Source organism: Ursus arctos, unplaced genomic scaffold, assembly GCF_023065955.2.
Source record: "Ursus arctos isolate Adak ecotype North America unplaced genomic scaffold, UrsArc2.0 scaffold_12, whole genome shotgun sequence".
Classification (NCBI taxonomy): Eukaryota; Metazoa; Chordata; class Mammalia; order Carnivora; family Ursidae; genus Ursus; species Ursus arctos.
The window spans coordinates 71,573,946-71,597,459 of NW_026622786.1; the positions used below are offsets into that span (position 1 = coordinate 71,573,946).

At 49.6% G+C, this 23,514-nt stretch overlaps 2 protein-coding genes across 2 annotated transcripts; one reads left to right on the forward strand and one right to left on the reverse strand.

Moving 5' to 3' along the window:
- Positions 1–190: 190 nt before the first annotated feature.
- On the forward strand, positions 191–7,350 carry EBNA1BP2 (EBNA1 binding protein 2). Its single transcript, XM_026498324.4, has 9 exons — positions 191–468; positions 552–635; positions 838–1,007; positions 1,649–1,772; positions 2,815–2,904; positions 4,554–4,629; positions 4,860–4,953; positions 6,904–7,066; positions 7,173–7,350. The coding sequence occupies exons 1-9, from the start codon at positions 403–405 to the stop codon at positions 7,221–7,223; spliced, it is 918 nt and encodes a 305-aa protein (XP_026354109.2). The 5' UTR covers positions 191–402; the 3' UTR covers positions 7,224–7,350.
- A 6,146-nt stretch (positions 7,351–13,496) lies between these two features.
- On the reverse strand, positions 13,497–21,724 carry CFAP144 (cilia and flagella associated protein 144). The gene is made up of 4 exons (XM_026498325.3): positions 21,566–21,724; positions 18,689–18,748; positions 16,437–16,540; positions 13,497–13,680 (listed from the first exon to the last, which is right to left on the reverse strand). Exons 1-4 carry the CDS (start codon positions 21,696–21,698, stop codon positions 13,570–13,572), a joined length of 408 nt encoding a protein of 135 aa, XP_026354110.1. The 5' UTR covers positions 21,699–21,724; the 3' UTR covers positions 13,497–13,569.
- Positions 21,725–23,514: the final 1,790 nt, after the last annotated feature.

Here is a 23,514-nt window from a genome sequence, read left to right on the forward strand (position 1 = left end):
TCTTCGCTCCTCACGGCTGCCTGCTTCTCCGGCCAGCCCCCAGCTACGCGCTCCCACCTTTCGCTTCCTGCCTCGGGATCGCCAGACTACTCGTGTATCCGGCGGTAGAACTCCTGCGGGTCCCAAGCAATCCTGACTCTCTCAGACGCCGGAGCGGTTCCTATAGCAACGGGAAACCGGAAGTGCCCTTGCCGCGGCCGGAAGCGGAAGTCCCGGTGGAAAAGTTCAGCCGCGGCAGAGAGCGGTCGGTGCCGGGGCCACCTGCTCGGGTGCACGTGGGCCGCGGTGTGAGCGCAAGGGCGGCGGGCAGGCCGCCGCGGCGAGAGGCGCCCCTTTCCGGCCGCGCGGGCCTGGGGCCACCCGGCACCGTCGACTAGAGTGGACGCGCGCGCTCGTTGCGACATGGACACTCCCCCCCTGTCAGGTTCGGACTCGGATTCTGATGATTCTCTGGTCACAGACCGAGAGGTAGGTGGCAGCCGAGCTCGCGGGGCTGGGCGCGGGAGCGGGTCCTCACTCCCCCGGTGCTGACTGCCGCTTGTGCCCTGCAGTTGCAGGATGCGTTTTCCCGAGGACTCCTGAAGCCAGGCCTCAATGTCGTGCTGGAGGGGCCGAAGAAGGCTGTGAACGACGTGGTGAGTCGGGCGCCTGGTCGGGGGTCCTGGGACACGGGATGCTCACAAGACACTGTTGTGTTTGTGACACTGGGTTCTTGTCCCAGGGAAGACGCAGCCTGCGCATTGCCAGGAGGGTCAATTACCGACCCGGTTGTTGGGGCTGCGAGCTTTATCCGTTGGCCCGTGTCCTTCATGCTGGCTCAGTGTCTGAATTTCCTAGAGTGGCCTGAAGCAGTGTTTGGCTGAATTCAAGCGGGATCTGGAATGGGTTGAAAGGCTTGATGTGACCCTGGGACCCGTGCCGGAAGTCAGTGGACCCCAGTCAACACCTCAGAACAAGGATCAGAAAGCTGTTGATCCAGAAGATGACTTCCAGCGCGAGATGAGCTTGTATGTTTTCAAGTGTGGGAGTTCTGGGTCCCTGTGCTTAGAGTGGGGAGGTGGGGAAAGTAGTGAGCCTGTACTCCTCAGAAGTTGTCACAAGCCTGAGAGTAAGAAGGAGGGCCTCTTTAAACTCGAAAGAGCTAAGGAGATTGTGCGTGGTTGGAAGAGCTCCTTGGTCCACCAGTTATAATCCAAATTCCAGTTGATTTTATTTTTAAATTTTATTTTGAAGTATTCAGTTTTAAAGTTTTGTACTTCCAGTTATTTAAGCAAAAACTTGATTCTGGAAGGTTATATGAACTTTTTCCAGTGACTACATAAGAATTAATAATTAGTATTAGTTTGTAAGTTAATGGGTATTTTTAGTGTGGTTACTCTCTTAAACGGATTTATTTTTAGCAGAACTCCCTCCCTCTTTAAAGAGTGTATGGCTAAATTTCTCCAAGATACCAAGTTAATGAGGCTTTTATTACGTTTTCATTTGTCTGTGTACTCCTGCTGGTGGAGATCAGATGTTGAGAGTTTTTCTGATCATGGATAACTCCGAGGTTATCCTTGTCAGATAGGCAAGTGAGAAGGAATAGAAGGTGTCTCTCCCTTAGCTTATTTCCCAGTTTGTCCCACATCACACTGTCCTCCATCCTCAGCTACCGGCAGGCCCAGGCTGCGGTGCTGGCGGTATTACCCCGCCTTCATGAGCTCAAAGTCCCTACCAAGAGGCCCACTGACTATTTTGCAGAGATGGCCAAGTCTGATCAGCAGATGCAGAAGGTAAGAAACAAAGGTTTTCTCCGGAAAGCTGAGGCTGTATACCTAAGTGTGGTCAGCTGGCTTATCTCCTATAATGTTTTTAAAAAGACTAAGCCCAGTAATAGGAAAGTGGTTGTCAGAGGACAATTACTGTCTTAACTGTCTACTTCAGACTCATGCCAGTCACCACCAATTAGATAAATATAAGGATGATTTTTCCTAATTTAAACAGTTAAGGGGAGGAGAAGTACTATAAGAACTGTGGTTCTGGAGATTAAGATGGCCTTTTGCATTTCCTGGCTGGTGTGGTCATGGCATGGTGTATAGAAGAAGCACACTTCTTGTCCTGCAGTTGCCAAGGGCTGGGGCTGTAACTTGTAAACAATTCCTTTTTTCTGGGCCTCAGTTTTCTCTTCTCTAAGATGAGCGACTAATTAATATCAGATGTAGTATAATTTAGAGTTGGGTAGATCTTGGTCCTCGTTTAACTTTGGGAGGAAGAGAGTTGCCAAAATTTCGTCCAAGATCTATTCCAATAGTTCTGTTGGGTCTCAAGCTGGATTTTAGGGAGCTCTTGTCTCAGTGGTCCTTGGGGAAGCTAATCTAGAGATGAGCTGGGAGACATCTCTGTACGCTCACCCTGACAAGTGCTTACCCTTTGACTGAAATGTCTGGTCTGATGGAAAAGGCTGGATACCTGATACCGGTTTGAGTTCTAAACGTGTGTCTGGTATATTGGAGAAGGGAACTGAGGCTGCATGCTGGTTTGACCTCAGTCCGCAGACAGTAGGGTTGGGGAGAAGTTAGTTTCTCCTGGCAAAGTGGCAAGCAGGCAGTTTTGCATAAGGGAACAGACAGCACTGGGAGTGGAAGGTCCCTTTCAGGTTCTACCACGGATACTTTTGGTATCCTGGACAAAGTGCTCAGCCTTTGGGCCTCTTGTCCAGGTTTCCTTTGAGCCCCAGTTTGCAGAACTGGAAAGATCCGCTCCCGCTCCAGTGCACCCTAAGCAGCGGTCAGCCCAGATTCGAATAACATAAGCTGACAACATTTTGTGTTTTAGATTCGACAGAAGCTGCAGGCTAAGCAGACGGCCATGGAGAAGTCTGAAAAGGCGAAGCAACTGCGAGCACTTAGGAAATACGGGAAGAAGGTGAGAAGCAAAGTGTGCGGGCATAGGGTGCGGCCGAGTGTTGTCAGGCTGGGGTGCCAGGGTCAGATCTGGTTCCGTGCCCTGTGTGTGTTCCGTCTTGTGTTGAGTATCTGCCCTCAGAGGAGCCATGTGTGCTCAGATCCGTAAAGACCATCTTGACACCAGGGTCTCACGGAGGGGGGGCGGGGGTTGGCCTGGTAACTGCTGGGAGTCATTCATTTTGCTGGACTTCATTTGCACATCTGTACAGTGCAGTGGTGGGTCCAGATCAGTGGGGTCCAAACCTGCCCTCACAGCAAAATCACCGGGGGAAATCTTTCAAAACAGAGTTCTAGGCTTCCGAATGTCTGGGAACCCGTGTGTATTGTCTTGCCTTCCCCCAAAAACTTCTCACATGATTCTGAGATGCATCCTGCTTTGGAGAATCCCTGGCCTAGAGGATTGTCACATGTTTGAAAGAACCGTATTGTTGACTGTCATCCGGCTGAGAGGGAAAATGGCGCCTGTGTGCTTGAACTGCGATGTCTGAGTTCTGATGTAGACTCTAGGGAAACGCTTCTTGGTTTTCTTCTTTATTTCATGGTTATTTAGGAAAGAAGATGACAGGAGTTAAAGTCAGGGTTGTGGGAAGAAGTGAATGTGAAGAGGATTAGCACAAGTGTTCAGGCTTTGTCAGCATTTTGGACATAAACATTCATGGTCTGGGGCGCTGAGCTGCTGTCCGTATTTGGAGTCACTTCACTGGCGGGTCCTCAGCGGAGCAAGAGTAGAGCAGCGTCCTGTTCGCTGCAGACGGGCAGCTGTGCGTTTACCGGATTGATCCGGTGGTTGATAGCTGAGGTCAGCTCAGACTTGGGTGGTTGGTAGTAACAGAACCTGACGGATCAGAGGCAAAGAAAACTTCACTTGGGCCATTAGCTCACCGTTTCTAATTCGAGGAAATGTCATGGCAGTGTTCTCAGCTGGGGATAATTTGCTTTCCAGGGAACGTTCAGCAATGCCTGGAGACATTTTTGGTGTCACGTCTCGATGGGGAGTGTGCTACTTGCATCTAGTGGGTAGACGGTAGGGAGGCAGCTCAATGTCCTACAATGCATGGGACAGGCTCCCCACCCCCCAATAAAGAGTGATCCTGTCTAAGCTCTCAGTGGTATTGAGATTGAGGAACCCTGCCTTCGAGTATAAGCATCTGCTTTTGTCCTTACAGCTATTTTTCTTTTTGGTGTTTTGGGAGATTGTTTCTGTTGATACTTTCATGCCTACTAACGGTAGGGGCTAGATACTTAATCTGAGAATCGGATATGGCCCTAGACCTCGATGTAAAACTAGGCCTGGCTTTGTAGGCAGGATTGTGTAATGGGGTAAGAGTGTAGACTCCCGGGTGTGAATTCAGCTGTGCAGTTTCTCACTGTGTGACTCAGGCAAGTTACTTAACCTCTCTGTGCTTCAGTTTCAGGGGGTGATAGGAATTTCTGCTTCACAAGGTAGTTGAGAAGATAAACTAAGAATATAGTTAGAGCCTTAACTTAGTTCTGGCACATAGTGAATGTTCAGTGGTGATGGTAGCACAGCGCTGTTACCAAGAGGATGGAGACACTTGGATGTTGATGGTCTGGAGTGGATGTGACAGCCCTGTTTTTATGTCCCAGGTGCAAACAGAGGTTCTTCACAAGAGGCAGCGAGAGAAGACACATATGATGAATGCCATTAAGAAATATCAGAAAGGTCAGTATCTCTCCCTTCTAAGGATATAGGGGAGCAGGGGCGCTGCTAATTTTAACACCTGCTGCTCTAGAGCCTTGATTGACTTGAACCATCGGACCTAAGGTTTGGGAATGGTGCGGGGAGCAGGGTGTGCCTCTTAAAATTAACTTAGCAGGTAACAAGCTTCTTTTGAAGCTTCAGCTTTTCTTAAAATGCGTTGGTGCTGATCAAAGTACCTCTTCACCCCCTAGGCTTTTCTGATAAACTGGATTTCCTTGAGGGGGATCAGAAACCTGTTGCACGGAGAACGAAGGAAGGAGCAAAAGGCCAGCAGATGAAGAAGGGGTATGAAGTGTTTTGCTTTGGCTTTGTGGTGGGTACTGGGCAAGCAGTCCGTGAGCACGGTGGGGACCTCCACAGGAGTAGCCTCAGAGTTGAGAGAGCACAGTGCTGCCTGCAGCCAAGGCTTATAGGCCTGTGTGATGGGTCCTTTTAGCCCTGTCAGTCTCGGAAGATTAAAGTAGGGCGCTTGGCTGGCTCAGTCAGTAGAGCACTTGACTCTTGATCTTGGGGTCATGAGTTCAAGCCCCACGTTGGATGTAGAGCTTACTTTAAAAAAAGTAATTAACTAAAAAAAAAAAAAAAAAAAAATCTAAAGTAGAGTGATGTAAGGATTTGGCACATTTTAAGTGCTCAGTAAAAGGTGATTCCTCATCTCCCAGTACGATGGTTAAGAGTGTAGACGTAGGGTTCGGGTCTAGAATTTGCCATTTTGGGTAGCTTTGAGCAAGTTACTTGACCTTTCTAAATATTCGTTGCCTCATCTGTGAAAATGAGAAAATTGTGTGCCCTCATAGCATTATGCAGATTTGAAAGGGCTAATGGCGGGTATTATTTTCTTCCTAGTTTACCTTTATGCATCTCTGGACATCAGGCCTGGGGGAGATGGGAATTTCTGTAGAATATATTAATGCCATGATTAAGGCATTTAAGAAATAGTGCAGAAGCACGTTTTAGAAATAGCTGACCCAGTCTGGGGATCAAGGTGTGATGCTGCTTCCTGGAGGAGAGTCCCACCTGAGCTTAGTCTGAAGGGGGAACAAGAAGCAACGGGGAGAACTGGAGAAACACAGGGCTCAGCAAGAATGAAGAACACAAGTGAACAAAAGCATAGAGATGAGAGCAGCAGGTTTGTGTATGAGGAACAGCAAACATTTGGTACCAGTGGGAGTGCAGTGTGGGGCAAGGGGACTCGGTGAGATGTAGCTGGAGGGGCGCCTGGGCTGAGTCACAGAGACAGTGTTTGTCTTGTTAAGAAGCTTGGGTTTTAGGGGCGCCTGGGTGGCTCAGTGGTTAAGCATCTTTCTGGGATCAAGCCCCACGTCAGGCTCCTCCGCTGGGAGCCTGCTTCTTCCTCTCCCACTCCCCCTGCCTGTGTTCCCTCTCTTGCTGGCTGTCTCTCTCTCTGTCAAATAAATAAATTAAAAAAAAAAAAGAAGCAGTAGCTTCGGTTTTATTCAGTAGGCAAGACATCAATGGGCTTTATAGTCATGTGTTTGAAAAATTACAGTGGTGCTTGTATAAAGGATGCACTCGCGGGAGGCAGGGGACCGATGAGGGGCTACTACAAAGTCCAGAGAGCAATGGTAACGAGCTGAAAGTGGTAACAGGCAGAGAAGAGAAAACGGGTGGAAGAAATACTCAAGAAGTTAACTTAGGAGCGTGCAGTAATGGCGTTGGGTGTAGAGAGTGGAAGAAGGAAGGGTCAAGGCTGGCGCCCAGGTTTCTAGCCTAGGAGGCTGGACTAGATGGCAGGATACCAACCTCGAGTCAGAGCTTACACACAGGAGGTAAACCCAGGCTAGGAAGGGAGATGGCCTGTGATCTTGGATATGCTGAATTTGAGATTCCTGCGGGATGACCGGTTTTAAATCTATTACATTTGAATGTTAACCGCATGTACTATCCTTGAAAGGAGTGGAAACAACCGAGGATGGTGTAGCAAGCGTCAGTCAGAACAAGCAGCTTTCCAGAGACGTGTTGAGCCACAAGATAGATGGGGATCCTTTCCTGGGTCTTGCTTTGTTTTCCTGCTCTAGTGGTTAAAAAACCATAAGTAGACGAGCTTGCCTGGGGGGGTTAGAGTTAAGAATGTAGGGCCAAGGGTGAGCTTCTGGGTAACAGCAGCATCCGAGAGCTTTTGCTTATAGACGGAAACTAAGGGTGGTGGTGGGCCACGGGATTCATCAGGATTTGCAGTGTCGCAGGTAACCTGTAAGCCTGCTTTTTTTCCAGGCCCAATGCTAAGCGGCGCTATAAAAACCAGAAGTTTGGTTTTGGCGGAAAGAAGAAGGGCTCCAAGTGGAACACGCGTGACAGCTACGATGATGTATCCAGCTTCCGGGCCAAGACGGCTCATGGCAAGGGCCTCAAGAGGCCTGGAAAGAAAGGATCAAATGTAAGTGAGCCGTGGGTCCCATCCCACACCTGCCCACGCCCTTCTTTTCCTTGGGGCAGAAGGCCAGGCTCCTGCGTGACCACATGTGGTATTTCTTTTTCCGTAGAAGAGACCTGGCAAACGCACAAGAGAGAAGATGAGGAGCAGAACACACTAAGCAGCATCTTTGTGAACCAGGAACCGAGGGGAAGGGTTGCGGACGTGGGATTTCATACCGTTGGACGTCTTCTGTTGGTTTCTTTTTGTAAAAAGTTCTTTAATAAACTAAAACATTTTCAAAGAAACATATAATCTTGGTTAAAAACTCAGGAATAGGGGCTCCTGGGTGGCACAGCGGTTAAGCGTCTGCCTTCGGCTCAGGGCGTGATCCCGGCGTTCCGGGATCGAGCCCCACATCAGGCTCCTCTGCTATGAGCCTGCTTCTTCCTCTCCCACTCCCCCTGCTTGTGTTCCCTCTCTCACTGGCTGTCTCTATCTCTGTCAAATAAATAAATAAAATCTTAAAAAAAACCAAACAAACAGGAATAAAAGATGGAGAAGTTACTTTTATTTATTAAGATTGCTATTTATTGATGGTAATTTAGACTTTGAGTCCAAATTGCCTTTCCTTTATGATGGATGAAGATTTAACGTACGCTTTCCTCGTCCTTCTGAGTAATTGTATCGTGATTTACGATAAATCAAGAGTCCGTGTTGATATCATATGATTGTTTAAATACCCATCGCCGTCAGCTAGATGTACTGTGATAAAATTTCCTTTGTGGTACAGCTTTCGGGTTTTCCTTGAGTTAATAGTACTTTATTTTTCTGTGTGCCTAATTTTCCTTTTATACCCTTATTTTTCGTTAGACGCATGTCGTTTTATCCACCTTATAATTTCTTGCTCCAACCTAGGTCTGTCATGCAGCTCTCTCACCCTGTCTCTTCTAGACCATCTAGATTGGAGCCACTATTTCCCGGATCCCATTCCCAACTTAGCTTATGCCTTCTTTGGCCGCGGACCATCCTCTAGTATCTTCCTAGGAAAGAGAACTTGGGAACCCCTACGTTTCTGCAGTTGACTTTAGTTTGGCTGGTGGGAGTTGTCCTGAGAATGTTACAGGCACTGCCTCCTCTCCCCACTGAGAAGTTGCTGTCATTCCTTCTCTTTCTTCTCTCTGGAAGCTTTTCTTCTCCCAGCGATCTGAAATTCCATGATGACATGCCTTGGCGTGGGCCCGTTTTTATTTTTTGGTTCGGGTATTTGGAAGGATGCTGGATCTTCAGTATTGGCAAATTTTATTTGATAGCTTCTCCCTATTTTCTTTGTTCTAATTTTGAAGTTTCTGTTAGTCAAATTTTGAACCCCTTTGATGGTCTTCTAAGTTTGTATTTTAGTTCCACTTCAGGGAAAGGATTTCTCTGATTCTTTTTTCTAATCATTTAGTGAATATTTATTTTAGCTTTCATTTTCCGTTTTATCCCTCAAGAGTTCTTTATTCTCTTATCTCAGAACGTGAATTATAATTTTGTTTTTTTAAGAGTTTTTTCTGTTCCTTTCATTATGTTTCCTTGGGTTTCCCCCAGCCCCTCTCTGTGTATTATGATCCCCCTTTTGCACGTTGAGCCGTGTGAAAGTCAAGAGCACGGACTTGGCCAGACTGCTGGGTCTAAGACCTGTTTCTGCTGCTTACGTGCTGTTTGACCCTGGTCATGTTGATTTTTCTGTGCTATGTCATCTCTGTATAGACATGAGAATAATATTTACCAAATACAGTTTCTGTCAGCATTAAGTGAGTTAATATATGTAAAATGCTTAGAACATTGCCTGCCATATGGCAGGAGTTTATACCTGCTTGGAATTATTTTGCTGGGGGGCTTTCCATAATGTCTGAGCCTTGTTGGTACATATTTGAGAGGTACTCAGACGCTGGCTGGAAGCTAGGCATAGGTGGGACACGGGTGGGAAGGCCTTGTTGCATATTGGGTTTTACTCTGTGTTGATAGGGTAGGAAGTTTGTTTCCCTGCCCTTCTTTCTCCATTCCAGTTTAGAAACCCTACTTTAAGGAGGCTGGAAATACCTGAGAACTGTATATTTTTAAGCAGAAAAAATAATTTATTTTCACATTGCTACCTTTCTTATAGCATCATTGGTATACAAAAAAGGACATTTCTGGTTCCATAGGATTCTTTCTGGTACGAAAAGAATGAATTTAGTTTTGGTAAACTAATTTCAGTTAAACTTCTGAACAAACAGGTCATGTGTTCAGAAGACCAAAATGTTTTACCCTGGCCAATTTTTGACAATCTACAATATTAGTGGCTGGGGTGATGTATAGTAATTCAAATAAAGAGCCTCAGAATCAGTTCAAGACTGGATTATGTGTGGGACATATTGAGAGTCTTAAGAAAGGAGAACACAGCTTAGTTCATACTGGTAAGACCAAAAGTAAGTCATTACTGATGAGGTTGTGGGACACAGGTGAGGTTCACTGGGGTGGAGTCTGGAGCCGATGACCAAGAAAGAATTGTTGAGACGTCTTTGGTGCAAACTTGGTGGTTTATTAAAGCGCGGGGACAAGCGCTGCTGCGCTGGGTTTGTGAGGTGCGGTTGATTATATACTCGGAGCTGCAGCGGTGAGGACAAAGGGGGTGTCCAGAAGGACTGTCATACGCTAAACAAGACTAGCAGGAGAATGGGTATCTGGTTATTGTCAAGCCAAGGCTGCTTTTCCCTCTAATGAGGCACTAACATGAAGGCAGTTGGGAGTTTCCTGGAGGAATGTTTCTTTCCTCCTATCACATGTCCTTATCAATGGGCTGTAGGTTTAAAAGAAATTCTATTTTATTTACATTTCCTTCTGCCTCAGCCTCCCTCAATTTTATGGAGGGGATGGTATTGTTAGGGCTTCAGGAAACTGAATTATGGGTCTCTGGAAGTTAGGCTGTTGATAAGAAATCTTCCTTGTAGATCACTAGGACAGTGTAAACTGAGGGAGCCTCAGGTCTTGCTGGATTGTGATCTCTGTTAGTTAACTATTTGTTTTTCCTTTTTCTCAGCTTTAGGGCAGCCAGGAGTGCCTGAGGAACGTCACGTACATCCCGGGGGCGGAGGTTGCGGGGTGTCAGTTTCTGCTTTGTCCTCAGCTTGCCTTCTGTTCCCTCATCAGTTACTGCTGGGACTTGAAAGAATTTGAAAACTGTACCTATCTTTCCTCCTTTTTCTTTCCTTGACTAGCAAATGGAATCACTTTCCTTAATTTCAGAGATACACTTCATAGAAGGCATCCCGTCACCTCCTCTACCGTGTCAGTCCACAAAGTATCACAAGGGTGCAGGCAATGTTATCCCTCCCATTGTGTCACATCACAACCCCGTGCTTCGAGACAGGTGGGGACCCGGGAGGTCCCAGCGCCAAGTACAGGCTGTTCTTGCTATGGGTGGATTTCCGTTCTCAAGGGAGCCGTTTCTCAGCAACACTGTTCCCCATTTCAGTTACCCAAGTATTTGTTAACTGTGCCGGTAGAAACTCTGCCGCTAGCTCTTCAGTCCACAAATCTCTACCGAAATAACACGCGTGATGATTAGTGAGCGACCATCACTGCACGTGCGTGGGTGGGTGGGGGGGTCCCTGCACACCTTAGTTCACGTGCAGATGGCAAGGAGGGCCCTCGGGTGGCCTCTTTGTCTTCCAGCCATAAACCCATGTTTTACGAAAGCAGACCATCGGAAGAGAATCCACCAACAAAGATGAAAGTGGGACAACTAAGCACAGGTGCTAAGGTCGGAAGTAAAATTTGAATAGGACGCAAGTGGAGCCCCAGGAGAAAGAGGTGACAAGGGAATGGCGGCACTTGCTTCCTGGAGACTGGATACGCGGCCACAGAGGGAGCGAGAGCGAGCTTATCAACGTGATGAGGAAAATGATGAAGAGGCTGAAGCTGTCCCCCAGGAGGTGACACCGGCAGGAGAGTTCACGTTACGGGGGCTCGTGGAGGTATTTGGCGACACGGAAAGTACAGGTGGTAAGATGGTGGAAGCGAATCCAAACAGGAGGCAGACAGTTAGCCGAGGCGCAGAGAGGTCCACGTCCTGTGCAGTTGAGGCAAGCACTGTGTTTTTAATAAACAAAACACTCGATTCTCGATGTGTTTAGTGTTTGAAATTCTAGTCTACCAGATACTAGTTACATTATTTTTTTCCTTTTATGCATTTAACCATAGGAGGTTTTTTTGTTTTTTTTAAGATTTTATTTATTTATGTGACAGAGAGACAGCCAGCGAGAGAGGGAACACAAGCAGGGGGAGTAGGAGAGGAAGAAGCAGGCTCATAGTGGAAGAGCCTGATGTGGGGCTCGATCCCATAACGCCGGGATCACGCCCTGAGCCAAAGGCAGACGCCCAACGACTGCGCCACCCAGGCGCCCCGACCATAGGAGGTTTGCGTACTTCGACGAGCTTTAAAACAGCTCTGCATCATCACAGACATCGTATTTTGAGGAAAGTGTAAAAGGCAGACAGTGGATATGCAGAGATGTGAATAATTCTGATCCCAGTGTAAATTACAAAGTAGATCAGGTCCCGGGTTCATTTGCATGACAGGGTTGTTGGCTCTGAAGGCCGTCCCTGCTCCTGCAGGTCTGTTCCTTTAAATACAGCACATTCACTTCCTCAACATGAGAGAGAGAGGGGGGGGTGGGTGGGGGGAAGCTGCGGCTCTGTACGTGGGCCTACAGCCGACGTTTTGCACAGCAGTGCGGGACCAGAAACGTGCGCTGCTTGCTGAAATCATGCACGGGGTGCACGGGGACCTTCGTCAAGTTTGACAACCCGTTTTAAAGGTGTGGGGGTAGGGAGGGTGCTCAGAGCTGCGGGCGCCACCCCTTCCCAGCACCCTGATGCGTTCACCGGCCTGGAAGCTCGCCGAAGCCTGAGTTGAGGGGTTGTTGCAGGTTTCACTGTGTAGGCACGATTGATGAACTCACGGACCACTGGTGATGGTCCGTCTTCTGTCCCTCTTCCCTCCCCAGATGTCGGGGGACGGGGGGCTAAAATTCCAAGTTTCTATTCAAGGTTTGTTCTTTCCAGTGAGCAGCCCCCAATCTGAAGCGATCCAGAGGCTGCCGAGAGTTGCCTCAGAATAAAGGTGCCGCCTCACCTCTCAGGAAATGACGTGGGATTTAGGAGCTTTGTGTCAGAAACTGAGGACAAAGACATAGATCTGTGGTAGCACAGGTCACCTCCTGGTCTTTGACCACAGATCCCTTAGAGCAAAAAGGCACATTTCTAGATGCCCGAGTAGTCATTAATGATTAATAATTCAGCATATTGTAGGAAAAGGTCTCCTGGGCAAGGTCACTCAGATTTGCGGGCTTCCATTCGATCTTGTCAGGTTTCGAAAGCAGGAGTGATCTCAGCCATCTATGGCTTCACCCTCGCAGGCAGAGCTCAGGAAGAGCCAAATGCCGCAGCTCCATGGGGCGACGTGTGGGTGGGCGGGTGCGGGGCTTCCGGGCGCTTGGGGGCGCGCCCCTCTCCCAGCACCTGCATCACTCGCCAGCCTGGGGTTCCTGCCTCTTTCCCCACAGGACCTGCAAATGGTACTACGTGGGGGGGAGGGTTGATTTTTCTCCAACTTTATTGACAGCTGTATTTCCCAACTATAATCAACAAATAAAATTGTACATATTTAATTGTTCAGTGATGATTTGCTGCACATACACATTGTGAAATGATTACCATAATCAAAATCATTGACACAGTATCACTCCTCGTGATTTTGTACGCGTGTGGGTGAGGACGTTTAAGATCTTTTCTTTAGAGCCATTTCATTTTTCCAGAGAGGAACCGGCCGGCTTCAATCCCAGGGTAGAAATGCAATATACATGTGGGCTAGGGGTTCAACCTTCCTTTCACAGATTTTCATTGCGTGTAGCCTCACACCTCGCTCCTACCCTCTGTTTTATGCACTGTCCCTGAGCCCTGGGCTTTCCCCATTTCTCCAAGAGTAGACCTCCAGGGTGGGAGATGTTCCATGCCTGGCCGGTGTGTGGGGAGAGGATCTCCCTACCAACGTCCATTTTCGGTTCCCTGCTTCACGCCCCGCTCTGTCTGAGCCCTGAACCTCTCTCCAGGGCTCTGTGCCCCGAGGTGTCCCATTCAGCATGTCCTATTTGTGGTTTCCTCACCTTCTTCCATCAGCTTTCCATCTTTGAAATACGTTTTCAGGTTTCTTGGATGCCGATGTTCCTCTCCCTGTTTCTCTCTGTTGTGCGCTCGTAGGTTTTTGTCTCTTTATTATCCTTTTTTGGGGTCTGGGGAGGCGGAGGGAACACTGTATGCATCTTGACCTGGAATTCTGCCACTAGTTTATAAGATTAAGGATTTGAACCAGCGGACACGGGCAGAAAGGAGAAATGTGAGACTCAGCTAGGAGTCAGACTGAGGCTTGAAAGTAATCTTTATTGATCCGAGCAGCACACAAATTGGGTATTAAAGCCAGGGCCGCCGTCACGGCTGGAGGATTACTTGTGGCGATCATCTTCTCCCAAGCTCCACATTTTAGCCTTGTATAGGGTGATATCATTGTAGACCCTGAAATGGTTCAGCCTGCGGTCATCACGTTCCGGGCTGACCTAGAGAGGAGAACGCAGGCATCAGAAGGGAGCCTCTGCGGAGGGGCTACGACCTGGGTTCGAGGTCGGATGGACCTGGGCTCGAATGTATGGCCTCCAGCGAGTCTCCTTGCACAACCTCGTTTGGGAAACGGAAATGACGGCATTTCCATCAAAAGAGTTGTAACCTATGCGGGGGGAGTCGCTACACTTCCCTTTCCCACCCCTGCGCTGGGGGCCACACCTCTGGATGCTTGGTCCCACTGGAACGTAAGCTCCAGGAGGCTGGCTGCTGGATCTGTTTCAGTCCCTGCTTATCCCCAACACCTAGAACAGTACCCAGCATGCACTAGGGGTTCAGGACATATTTGAATGGAAGAATGGATGTTGTCGATGTGGTTACACAGAGAACTGAGAGCGAGCCCTCTGACACATAAAGTGGATAGAAGCTCTAAGAGTAACTTACACAATTAAAGGACACATTTTCATTAAATGTCACTGGGAGAGCAGAAGCTGAGAGGTATTTGAGTGTTGCTTCCCCACCGGCCCAATATTGGGATTGGGGTTGTCTGCTTGTCCAGGGTGAGCTTCTGCTAGGGGGCAGGGAGCCCTAAGTTAAATTCGGGCTGATTCAAGCCTCTTCTGCCCCCAACCATATCACTCTGAACCTCCGGCTTAATTACCTTTTATGGTTGCACGACACCTGCATCTAACTTTTGGGGGGTAAACTTTCTTACTCTGCCACCAATGCCATCTGACAGCATTGTCCCTACGTTTGTGACGGTGAACAGGCTTGGCGTGTTTGTAGACCCTTTGCAACTCCACAGCGATGGCTGACCCGCTGGCACACAGTCGCTTATCTGCAAGGCCTGCGAGGGTTGGAGCGGGGCAGGGCTGGCCAGGGCACCCTCACAGGCCCTTCCTGTCACGGCCAGCTGAGCCTGCCATGAGATATGCTGGTCAAAGATGCATTTCCACATGCACACTCTGTGCCCATGGGAGCCAGGCCTTTCCTCTTTAAGAAAAATGAAGAATAGCGAGTTAAATTATTTATGCTTTGTACTATTTTTAAAAGTTGTTTAATTATCTCACTTAGATAATTTATCTTTCCCTTCACAACCCTTCATCCCCACCCTTATTCACTGTCAGTCTGTCCCCCACCATTCTCCTCCTCTGTCCCTTTGAGCGTTGCTCTCTTGGACTCAGTCCCCCTTGTGAAGGTGGGGTGCTCCTGCCGGACCCACTTCCTGTCTCCTCCCTCTCTCCCTTCCTCCCTTCCTCCCTTCCCTCCTTCTTACTGAGCTGTTTATTCCAATCTCCCTGTGGCAGAGCCCACGCCCCGACGAGGGCTGTTTAAGTGGGTGAGAAGGCCAGGCCCCACAGTGGAAAGTTAAGGACTACAGGATGTGGGCGGTTCTTGGGAAGGGTGCACGCTCAGTAGAGGAAGACACCTGGGATCAAGCCAAGGGGCCAGGAGCAACAGGTGATTGGTCCCTGGTTGGTCTTTGAGCTCTCTTTTCTATTCATTCCTCCTCATCTGCATCAAAGTAGCCCGCATTTATTGAGCACTTACTGTGTGCCGGGGTGCAGCATAGACACATTGTCTCCGTTAATCCCCACAACACACCTTCAAGTGTCAGTATTGTTATTCCCACTTTAAGGTGGGTAAATGCGAGTTGCTAGGTTCAGGTCCCCAGGCTAGAAGGCGGTGGAGCTGGGATTTGAACTGAGGCTGTCTGGCTCCGGAGCCACCAAGTCACATGATGACAGAATTGAGCTGAGTGGTGCAGGAGCCGGAGGCTCGAGGCGCTCCAGGAGCACACTGGGAAGGCGCCCAAATCCGCGTGGTGGGGAGTGCGGGGCGCACGTCCCTTACTGGGGCTTTATAAAGAGGGGACTCCTGAGTGGTCCTGAAGGGCGAGGAGGACTTCCCCGAGGAGTACAGGCTAGGGGTCCGGAGGCAGGCTGCAGGAGCAGTCAACGTAAGGACACACGTTGTGCAGGACCTTGGTGCCTTCGAGGGAACGCAGGAAGTCTGACACAGCTGAGGAAGAGCGTCTCCAGCCTCACATCAGGTGCAAGATACACAGATGGACTGAAAGCCGAGCGTTAACAAGACACGACAACTTGGGGAAAAATCTAAAAGGAAAGCCAGTCACTCGGCAACTCTGGATAGTGAAGGTTTTCCTAAGCAAGGCACAAACCCCAGAAACCGTGATGGAAAAGCCTAGCACATTTGACTTAAAAACTACAATGGTCTATGTGATGAAAGATGTGGGCAAGTTAAAAGACAAATGTGGCAGGAAGTTCTTCAAATTGTCTTTGTCCCAGAAGCCCTATCTCATTGCGGGGGATGACGTGCTGACGATCACATTTCCCAGGCTCCTCGAAGTCAAACGAGGTGCGTGTTGTTACCAGCGTTCCCATTTTACAGATAAGGGGTTGGAACTCAGTGAGGCTACGTGCCGTGCCTGAGACAGCGGGCTAGTCACTGGTGGAGCAAACTCAGGCAGTCAGCGGCAAGCCTTGTTGGGCCCACCCGTACACAGTGTCTGCTCCGTTCTCAGCCCCTTACAAATAGGACCTCATTCTGCAGTATCTGTAAGAGCTCCACGTTACCCTGAGGCAACGGAGCCGGGAAGAGCTGAGCGACTCACCCAAGGTCACACAGCTACTAAGTGGCAGCCAGAGTTCAGACCCAGGCAGTCTGGCCTCATATACTGTTCTAATCACAGCCTCTGTTGCCTCTGCTTCCCAAGCAAAGGAGCCACACTTACCAAGGGCTCTGAGTCCCATCCGATTTCTTGGCTTTCAGTCTGTGTCTCTGTGTATTTCTTCCTTGGCCCATGAGCAGCATGGTGGATAAGATTTAGAAACCTGGCTGGGAGATGAGGCACGCATTATGAAGGAGGCAGGCTTTGGGACGGAGCGCTCCCGTGCCCTTTACTCAGGCCACAGCCTTCCTTAGAGACACAGCACCTGGCCTCGGGGGCCTGCCAAGGCCTTGCCACGCTCATCTTTCCACAAAGATTTCTTGAGCACAAACTGTGCCAGGCGCTCTTCTGGCCCCCAGGGGTAGAGCAGAGCGTGAGGGACATGGTCCCTGCTCTCTTGGAGCTTGTGGTCTAGGTGGGGTGACGGGGGACACAATACCCAAGGGGACCAACAAATCCGAGGGTGATGCCAGCTGTGAAGGAGGAGGTGGTAAAGGGGCACGCCAAGGCCGGGGGGGGGCGGGGGGCTACTTTAGAGCAGGGTGGGGAGGGAAAGCCTCTCTGGATGCCTCGCAGGAGCCCGCCCTGAGATGGAGGCGGAGGCAAAGCACGGTACAGGCAGCAAGAACAAAGGCCCTGAGGCACGAGCAAGCTGGGCCAATGTGGCTGTGGCGGAGTGAGGAGGAGGGTTTAAGGCCAAATCCTCCGCCCCGCAAGAGGTACGGCTGCCAGCCCCACGTGAATCTGTAACTCCGTAGCTTGAGGACTTACAAAAGTTTCATTTTCAATTTCTACCCTATCAAGTCTCAATCTGAGAGAGGCAGTTTGACAATGGGAAGAACCTGGGCTTTGTAGTCAGGCCAGTCAACCTGGCCCTTCTGCTACTCGCCCGACGGGTGGTTTAACTTCTCCGGACCCCACTCTGCTCGTCTGGAAAATGGAGAGGCCAATATCCATCTCAGCAAGATGACTGAGAATGAAGGACCTGGCCCCGGGCTGAGCTTATCCGTAATATAAGCACTGCTGGCTTGTTTTCAGGTCCCTCGCTGCCCGTTCTCTCTTTATTGCTGCAAGGCCCCAGCTCCTCTCCTTTCCTCTAGCTGGGCCGGTGTCTTCACGACAGATAACCACATCCTTACTTCCTCTGACGATGCTCTATGGGTCTATCCACTTGTCTGTCTCCGCTATGCTCTGAGATCCCCCCTCTTCCTGCCCGCCCACGTTCCTACTCTGTTGTCCTACATAAACCTTACATCTTCCCTCCATCAAATTCTACTCTATTTTTTTTTTTTTAGATTTTATTTATTTATTTGACAGACAGAGACAGCCAGCGAGAGAGGGAACACAAGCAGGGGGAGTGGGAGAGGAAGCAGCAGGCTCCCAGCGGAGGAGCCTGATGTGGGGCTCGATCCCAGAACGCCGGGATCACGCCCTGAGCTGAAGGCAGACACTTAATGACTGCGCCACCCAGGCGCCCCTCAAATTCTACTCTAAGCCGGAGAGGGAGGCGAGCTTGCCAGGAAGGATTGGGCTTTCCATCAAATGAGCGGGGCCCCACCCACTTGGATACTGCAGCCACGCCCAGCTGCCCACCTGCTTGGGCCATGCTGCTGTCTCTCATTTCTGCACCTTTCCGTATCACTCAGAACGCCCTTCTGGTCTTCTATACCTGACCTACTCCACCTCAGCCTGTTATCACCTCCTCCAAGAAGACTTCCCAGAACTCCACGGCCTGCCTAGGGCACCTGTTTTCTCTGTTGTTGCCACCCCAATTTTACTCTCTGTTTACTCGTCTGTCTCCTTCACTGTGGTATGAGGTCTTCGTCCCGCCCCCGCCCCATCAGAGTGACTGTCACGTGGTCATAATGAAAGTGATAGCATTTCCTGATCACCACGTATGACACCGTTCTGCGTTCTGAGTACTTGCGTTATTTTGTTTAATCCTCACAACAAGCTGAGAGATAGGTTCAGAGAGGCTAAAAAACTTGCCCAAAGTCACACGATTAATGAGTGGCAGAACGGGGATTTGAACTCCATTAAAATGACTTCAGAACCTCTGCTTGTAACAGCTAAATGTTTGATGAATGAACGTATGAATGCAGCGTTAAGGCCATTAGAAGCATTTTTCTTGGCTTGACAGTGAATGAACTGGCCGTATGGCTGAATATGTCAATCTCCTGCGAGCTTCACGAGTGTGAGCCCAGTTTTCAGATGATCAAAGGGTTGCCCCAAGGTGACACTACCCTGAAAGTTCTCTCCCGCCAGCTCCCTGTCTGTGCTCTAGCTCTGTGGTGTTCGCAAAGCCTGGAACTTACCATCTGCAGGTTCCTCCAGGTTATCGTGCCAAGACATGGGCTTTCTGGTGATTGTGTGAACTAGAGAAAAACAGCATCATAGGTTCACGTTAAAACATGAACGCCCCCCGCCTTGAAGACTCACCCTAGCCACACACCTGCTGAGCATTTTCTGAGTGTTTGCCACGTGTCACATATCGTGCTGGGCAGGAGGGAATAAGGCTCTCAAGGACCTCACCATCCAGAGTGGGGCTGTCCAGGACAGTGGCCACCAGCCACATGTGGCTCCTTGAATTTGAATAGTTAAAATTAAATACACTTAGAAATCCACTCCATAGGCACACTCACCACATTTCAAGTGCTCAGCAGCCACATGGGGCTAATGGCCCCCATTTTGGGCAACACAGATATAGAATGTTTCATCACCGCAGAATGTTCTCTCGAACAGCGCTGGTCTGCAGGGCTGCAGACAAGCCAGGTAGCCACACAAGGTTAGACACATAATGACATAGCCCCCGAAGTCTCTGTGATAACAGAGGCACAGAATCCACAGACATCCATTCAACTCCTAATTACCGACGCACAGAGACAGGGCTGTGAACGGAGGTGGTTCTTGGGCTCCCTGAGCTTCTATTTGTGGTGACAGACAATAAACAAATAAACATTTGGGCAAAAATACGGGAGATGTAGAACAGTAAAGAAGGTTATATGGGTAGAGAGTTGACGGTGGGATGGGATGGGGGTGACAGGTCTCTAAGGGCATACATTAGAGCAGAGTTCCGAATAAAGTGAGGGAATCCAAGAGTAAGCTGGGTGAGTTTGAGAAACATCAAGACCAGAGTAACGCAGTGGAGTGAGCGGGGTTGAGGGCAGCAGGAAATGAGCAGAGGCCAGAAGGATCCAGTGGTCTCCAAAGTGATTTTTTACTTCAGAGTCCTACCAGTAAAAAACTTCCGAGCACGCACTCGGGACATGCGTATTTACATGTCTCTATGTACTACGAGCAGTATGATTTCTTCTTTATACCAGTTCTAGCAGAAATACGGTTCTCATTCTAATATTTCCTCACTTGACCCCAATGGACACACGAATCATGCGACCAAGGGACAGGAGCTGGGAGACCTAGAAAGGCTGAATGTTGCCTGAAGGGATTATTTAAATTGTGGGAATGGACCAAGTTCAAACAGAATGGGACCATTAATTTGTTCTCCTGAAATTGATTGAGAGCTCCAGAGAAAAACCAGGTTAGTTACAAGCAAAATGAAGACAGCACATTCTCTGTGCTCTCACCCCGCCCCCCGCCACACAGTGCCTCTGAGATGGGTAGGCTGCTTAGCTTGACTGTTGTAATCATCTCACTGTATATGTATATCAAACATCAGGTTGTACATCTTAAATATATATACTTTTTACCTAGAAAATGACATGACATTTTCTCTACATAGCTGAGCTGCAGTGGACTACAGTTAATTAGGCCCAGAAGTTGGGAGAGAAGTTCTAGAAGGAGAAACAATGATTATGAAAGTAACAAGATGGGGAAGGGTGTGACGTATTTAGGAAATCCACTTATTCAGACGTGGTGGGAGAGAAGGCAGCACGTGGCTGGTGCATAGTAGGCACTAAAATATGTATTAAAGGAGCAGCAGCGTGTGGCCGGGGAGGGGAGTCCTGATGAGGCTGGGGGGGCAGCAGAGCCAGATCCACGGGGGTCTTATGTACCGGGTTAAACCTCGGTTCAGAAGCTATAGGGCCACTGAAGGTTTTACCGAGGGACCGGCAGGATTGAAGTCACTTTTAGCATAGGTTCAGCCAGCAGTGGTGTCAGGGACAGTGGGCTTGGAGGAAGAGGGTCGTTAGGAGCCCATCAGATCAGTGCAGACAGAAGTGAGGAGGGCCCTGCTGAGGCTTGGCAGGGAGGCTGGGGAGAGAGGTGGACTTGGGCCCTAATTAGAGGGCGGAAGTAAGTGAGGAGAGGTCGAGATGCCTCCACATGCACCACAGTCTTTCACTGAGGTCAGAACCCTGGAAGGGTCAGGTGAGACGTGTTAAGGAATAACCAGGACCATGACCACTTCAATGTGTGCAGTGAGGGAGAGACTGAGGGTGAGGCTTCTAGGCTTCTAACCGGGGAGGGAAAACGACTGCAGTACCTTCTGCTCAAACAAGACACTCGGGAGTGGCTGCAGGTGGGGGAGAGGAGGAGGATGTCCCCAGTTCTCCAACGGGTGAGTTTAAGGTACCCTCGGGTTGTCCAGGGAAAGAGAGCTGGGCGGTGGTTGGGGGCGTGGGTCTGGGGCTCCATTTGAGACCCAGGGGCATTCAGGGGCAGCTGATGCCACAGGACCAGATGCAACTGCCCAAGGAATGTGCCAGGTGAGGAGTGGGGGCAGGGCCGTTTTATCAGGGGGTCACTCTGAGCCCCCAGCCCAACCCCCCTGAACTTTCCAAACACCTAAGACAACACGAGAAGCCTGGAAAAACCAACCAACCAACAACCAACCAACAACTAGCTTATTAACAACACAACTAGCATATTATTAGCAGCAAACCAAAACACAAACAGCAAAACAAAACATAAAACCCTACAAAATATAATTATTTTGAAAGCAAAATTTAAAAAAGTCTTTCAACCTTTTCACCACAAAAATACTATTTAATCGCGACATGTGTGCATTTTCATATATTAAAGTATTTGATGGGATGTGGAGCGAGAGCCCCCCCAACCCCCCCCACCCCCCGCGGAGTCAGAGTCCTGAAATCTAGGGAGGTCGGCGAGGTCAGAGAAAGCGTCTCCTACTGTGCTCCGCCCCGCACCCCCGCCCCGCACCCCCCACGGCCCCCCCTTCCCAGGGGCGCCCACCCCTGTCCCCTCCCTCCGCCCCTGGGGGCGCCCCTCACCCTTGCGGAGGGGATTCACGTGATACTGTGTGTAGAGTTTCTGGGTTCGAAGCTCTTTGAGGTATAATTCCCGCAGGATCTGGTTCTGATGGACCTCATCTGGGATCACCTTCTCCTTTTGGTGTCCGGCCATGGCTTTGGAGGTGCTCGGTGCGGTCCTACTCCTCACTGTCCCCCGGACGCCGGCGGGGGAGGGGCGGGGGGCGGGGCGGGCGCCGTCTCCCGGCAACGCCGTCCCACGCGGTCTCCCAGCAACAGCGTCCCACGCTGCCTCCGGGCAACAGCATCCGGATTACAGCCTCCCTTCGACCCCCTCCTGGCCGCCCATCCCACCAGCCCCCTCCCCCCTTCCAGAACTTTATTTCTTACCGTGCTTCCTTCCGAAGCCCGAAGCCCGCAGCCCGACGACTCACCTTCCCCAGCCTCTCAAGATCCAGCCTGGTTCCTAGGACCGCCCCTGCCTGCCGCCAGGAGAGGACGCACGTCCAGGAGCAGACCCAGGAGGTAATGGACTTGATTGGACCTCACCTTGGACAGTCATTTCCTAAAAAAGATGTGGTTAGGAGTCAGAAGCCTCTCCCATTTTAAAGCAGGTGACTAGAATCGAAACTCTCAATGTCTGTCTCACAAAACAGAGGAGGTTTCAAATCGACAAGTTATTCGGGCCCTTGTCAACCGTGGGATAATATAGACAGAATAACCCTTTCCTAATATAAGTAACTTGGGGACTTTATAGTTTATTTTAAAGATTCAATTGTGGTAAAATACACATAACATAAAATTTACCATTAGAAGCATTTTCAAGGATATAATTCAGTAGTGTTAAGTATATTCACGTTGTGTGAAACCAATTTCCAGAATTTTTTGATACTCATTAAACGACTTCCCATGGCGCCCTCCCCTGTAGTCGATGACAACTACTGTTTTACTTTCTCTAAGAATTTGACTACTCTCGATATCTAGTATAATACAGTTTGACTCCAAAGCCCACGTTCTTTTCCGCTAAGCACTTCATTGACCCGTCTCTCCGTTCATTCATTCAGGACACAGCATATGCGAGGATGTGTGCAGGTCTGGGACAGGCCTGAACCCAACTAGCTACTTAATGGCTCTGTGTTTTAGCTCCTGCTACGCCTTCTTCTTGGCCTGGAAGGCTCTTTCCCCTGTGTCTGTCTTGGGAGCACCTATTTATAATGAGCTCACGCACATGGGAGCTTCTTTCAAAAACCTGCTGGGCTCTATAGCCCTTAGTCCCATTTTCCTCCGTGGCGTGCTCTACTCCAAATCTGTAGTTACTGGAACACTTTACTGAATTTCTTTGTTTACGTGTAGGTTACTTGAGAACGAGAAATATATCAGGTCCATCTCTGCATCGCAAGTACCTGGCATAGCATGGACAGATATGGGGGTTTGGTAAATGTTTGCTGGCTGATTGGATGTCCGCTCAGTTAGTACTGCGATCTTCTTCTGCTTACGTCATTACCTAAACCGTTACGTGATTCGGAAACGCAAACAGATTTTATCACACCGGAGCTGAGCTAGAGAAGCACCCTTGTTACTTATTGTGAGCCCTACCTGGGTCCCTTTTTCTAGCAAAGCTCAAACAGCCTCTGAAGCCTTCACTATCTTCCTAAACCTAAGTAGAAACGAACCATCGTTCTGCTCAGGAGCCACGTTGTTAGCTCTGGGACAACCAGCAAAGGCTGTATTGGTCCCCTGATACACTGACCTTTCTTCGGCCTGGGCCCCGTGGTCCAGCAGCGCTCCCTCCGTACAAGACTAGGGCTAAGGGGAAGCTCAGAAGGAAGGGAGGTCACTGCAGCTTCATCTTCCCTCCACTCCAGCCCCACATTATTATGTTTCCCAGGTGCCCTCTTATGGGTCTTGAACCCGTCACAGCCCAGCCCAGTACAGGCCAGCCCAGGGACTCTCTGGGGCTAGCTTCTGCT

Bases quoted from the DNA above. Each gene is read 5' to 3' on its own strand.
- EBNA1BP2 (XM_026498324.4), top strand. From the start codon at position 403: ATGGACACTCCCCCCCTGTCAGGTTCGGACTCGGATTCTGATGATTCT. The intron at 469-551 runs GTAGGTGGCAGC...TGTGCCCTGCAG, and splicing joins CTCTGGTCACAGACCGAGAG to TTGCAGGATGCGTTTTCCCG. The intron at 1,008-1,648 runs GTATGTTTTCAA...CTCCATCCTCAG, and splicing joins TTCCAGCGCGAGATGAGCTT to CTACCGGCAGGCCCAGGCTG.
- CFAP144 (XM_026498325.3), bottom strand. From the start codon at position 21,698: ATGGCCGGACACCAAAAGGAGAAGGTGATCCCAGATGAGGTCCATCAG. The intron at 16,541-18,688 runs GTAAGTTCCAGG...CTCATCTCCCAG, and splicing joins CCTGGAGGAACCTGCAGATG to CCAGGTTTCTAAATCTTATC. The intron at 13,681-16,436 runs GTAAGTGTGGCT...TCTCCTCTCTAG, and splicing joins GATGGGACTCAGAGCCCTTG to GTCAGCCCGGAACGTGATGA.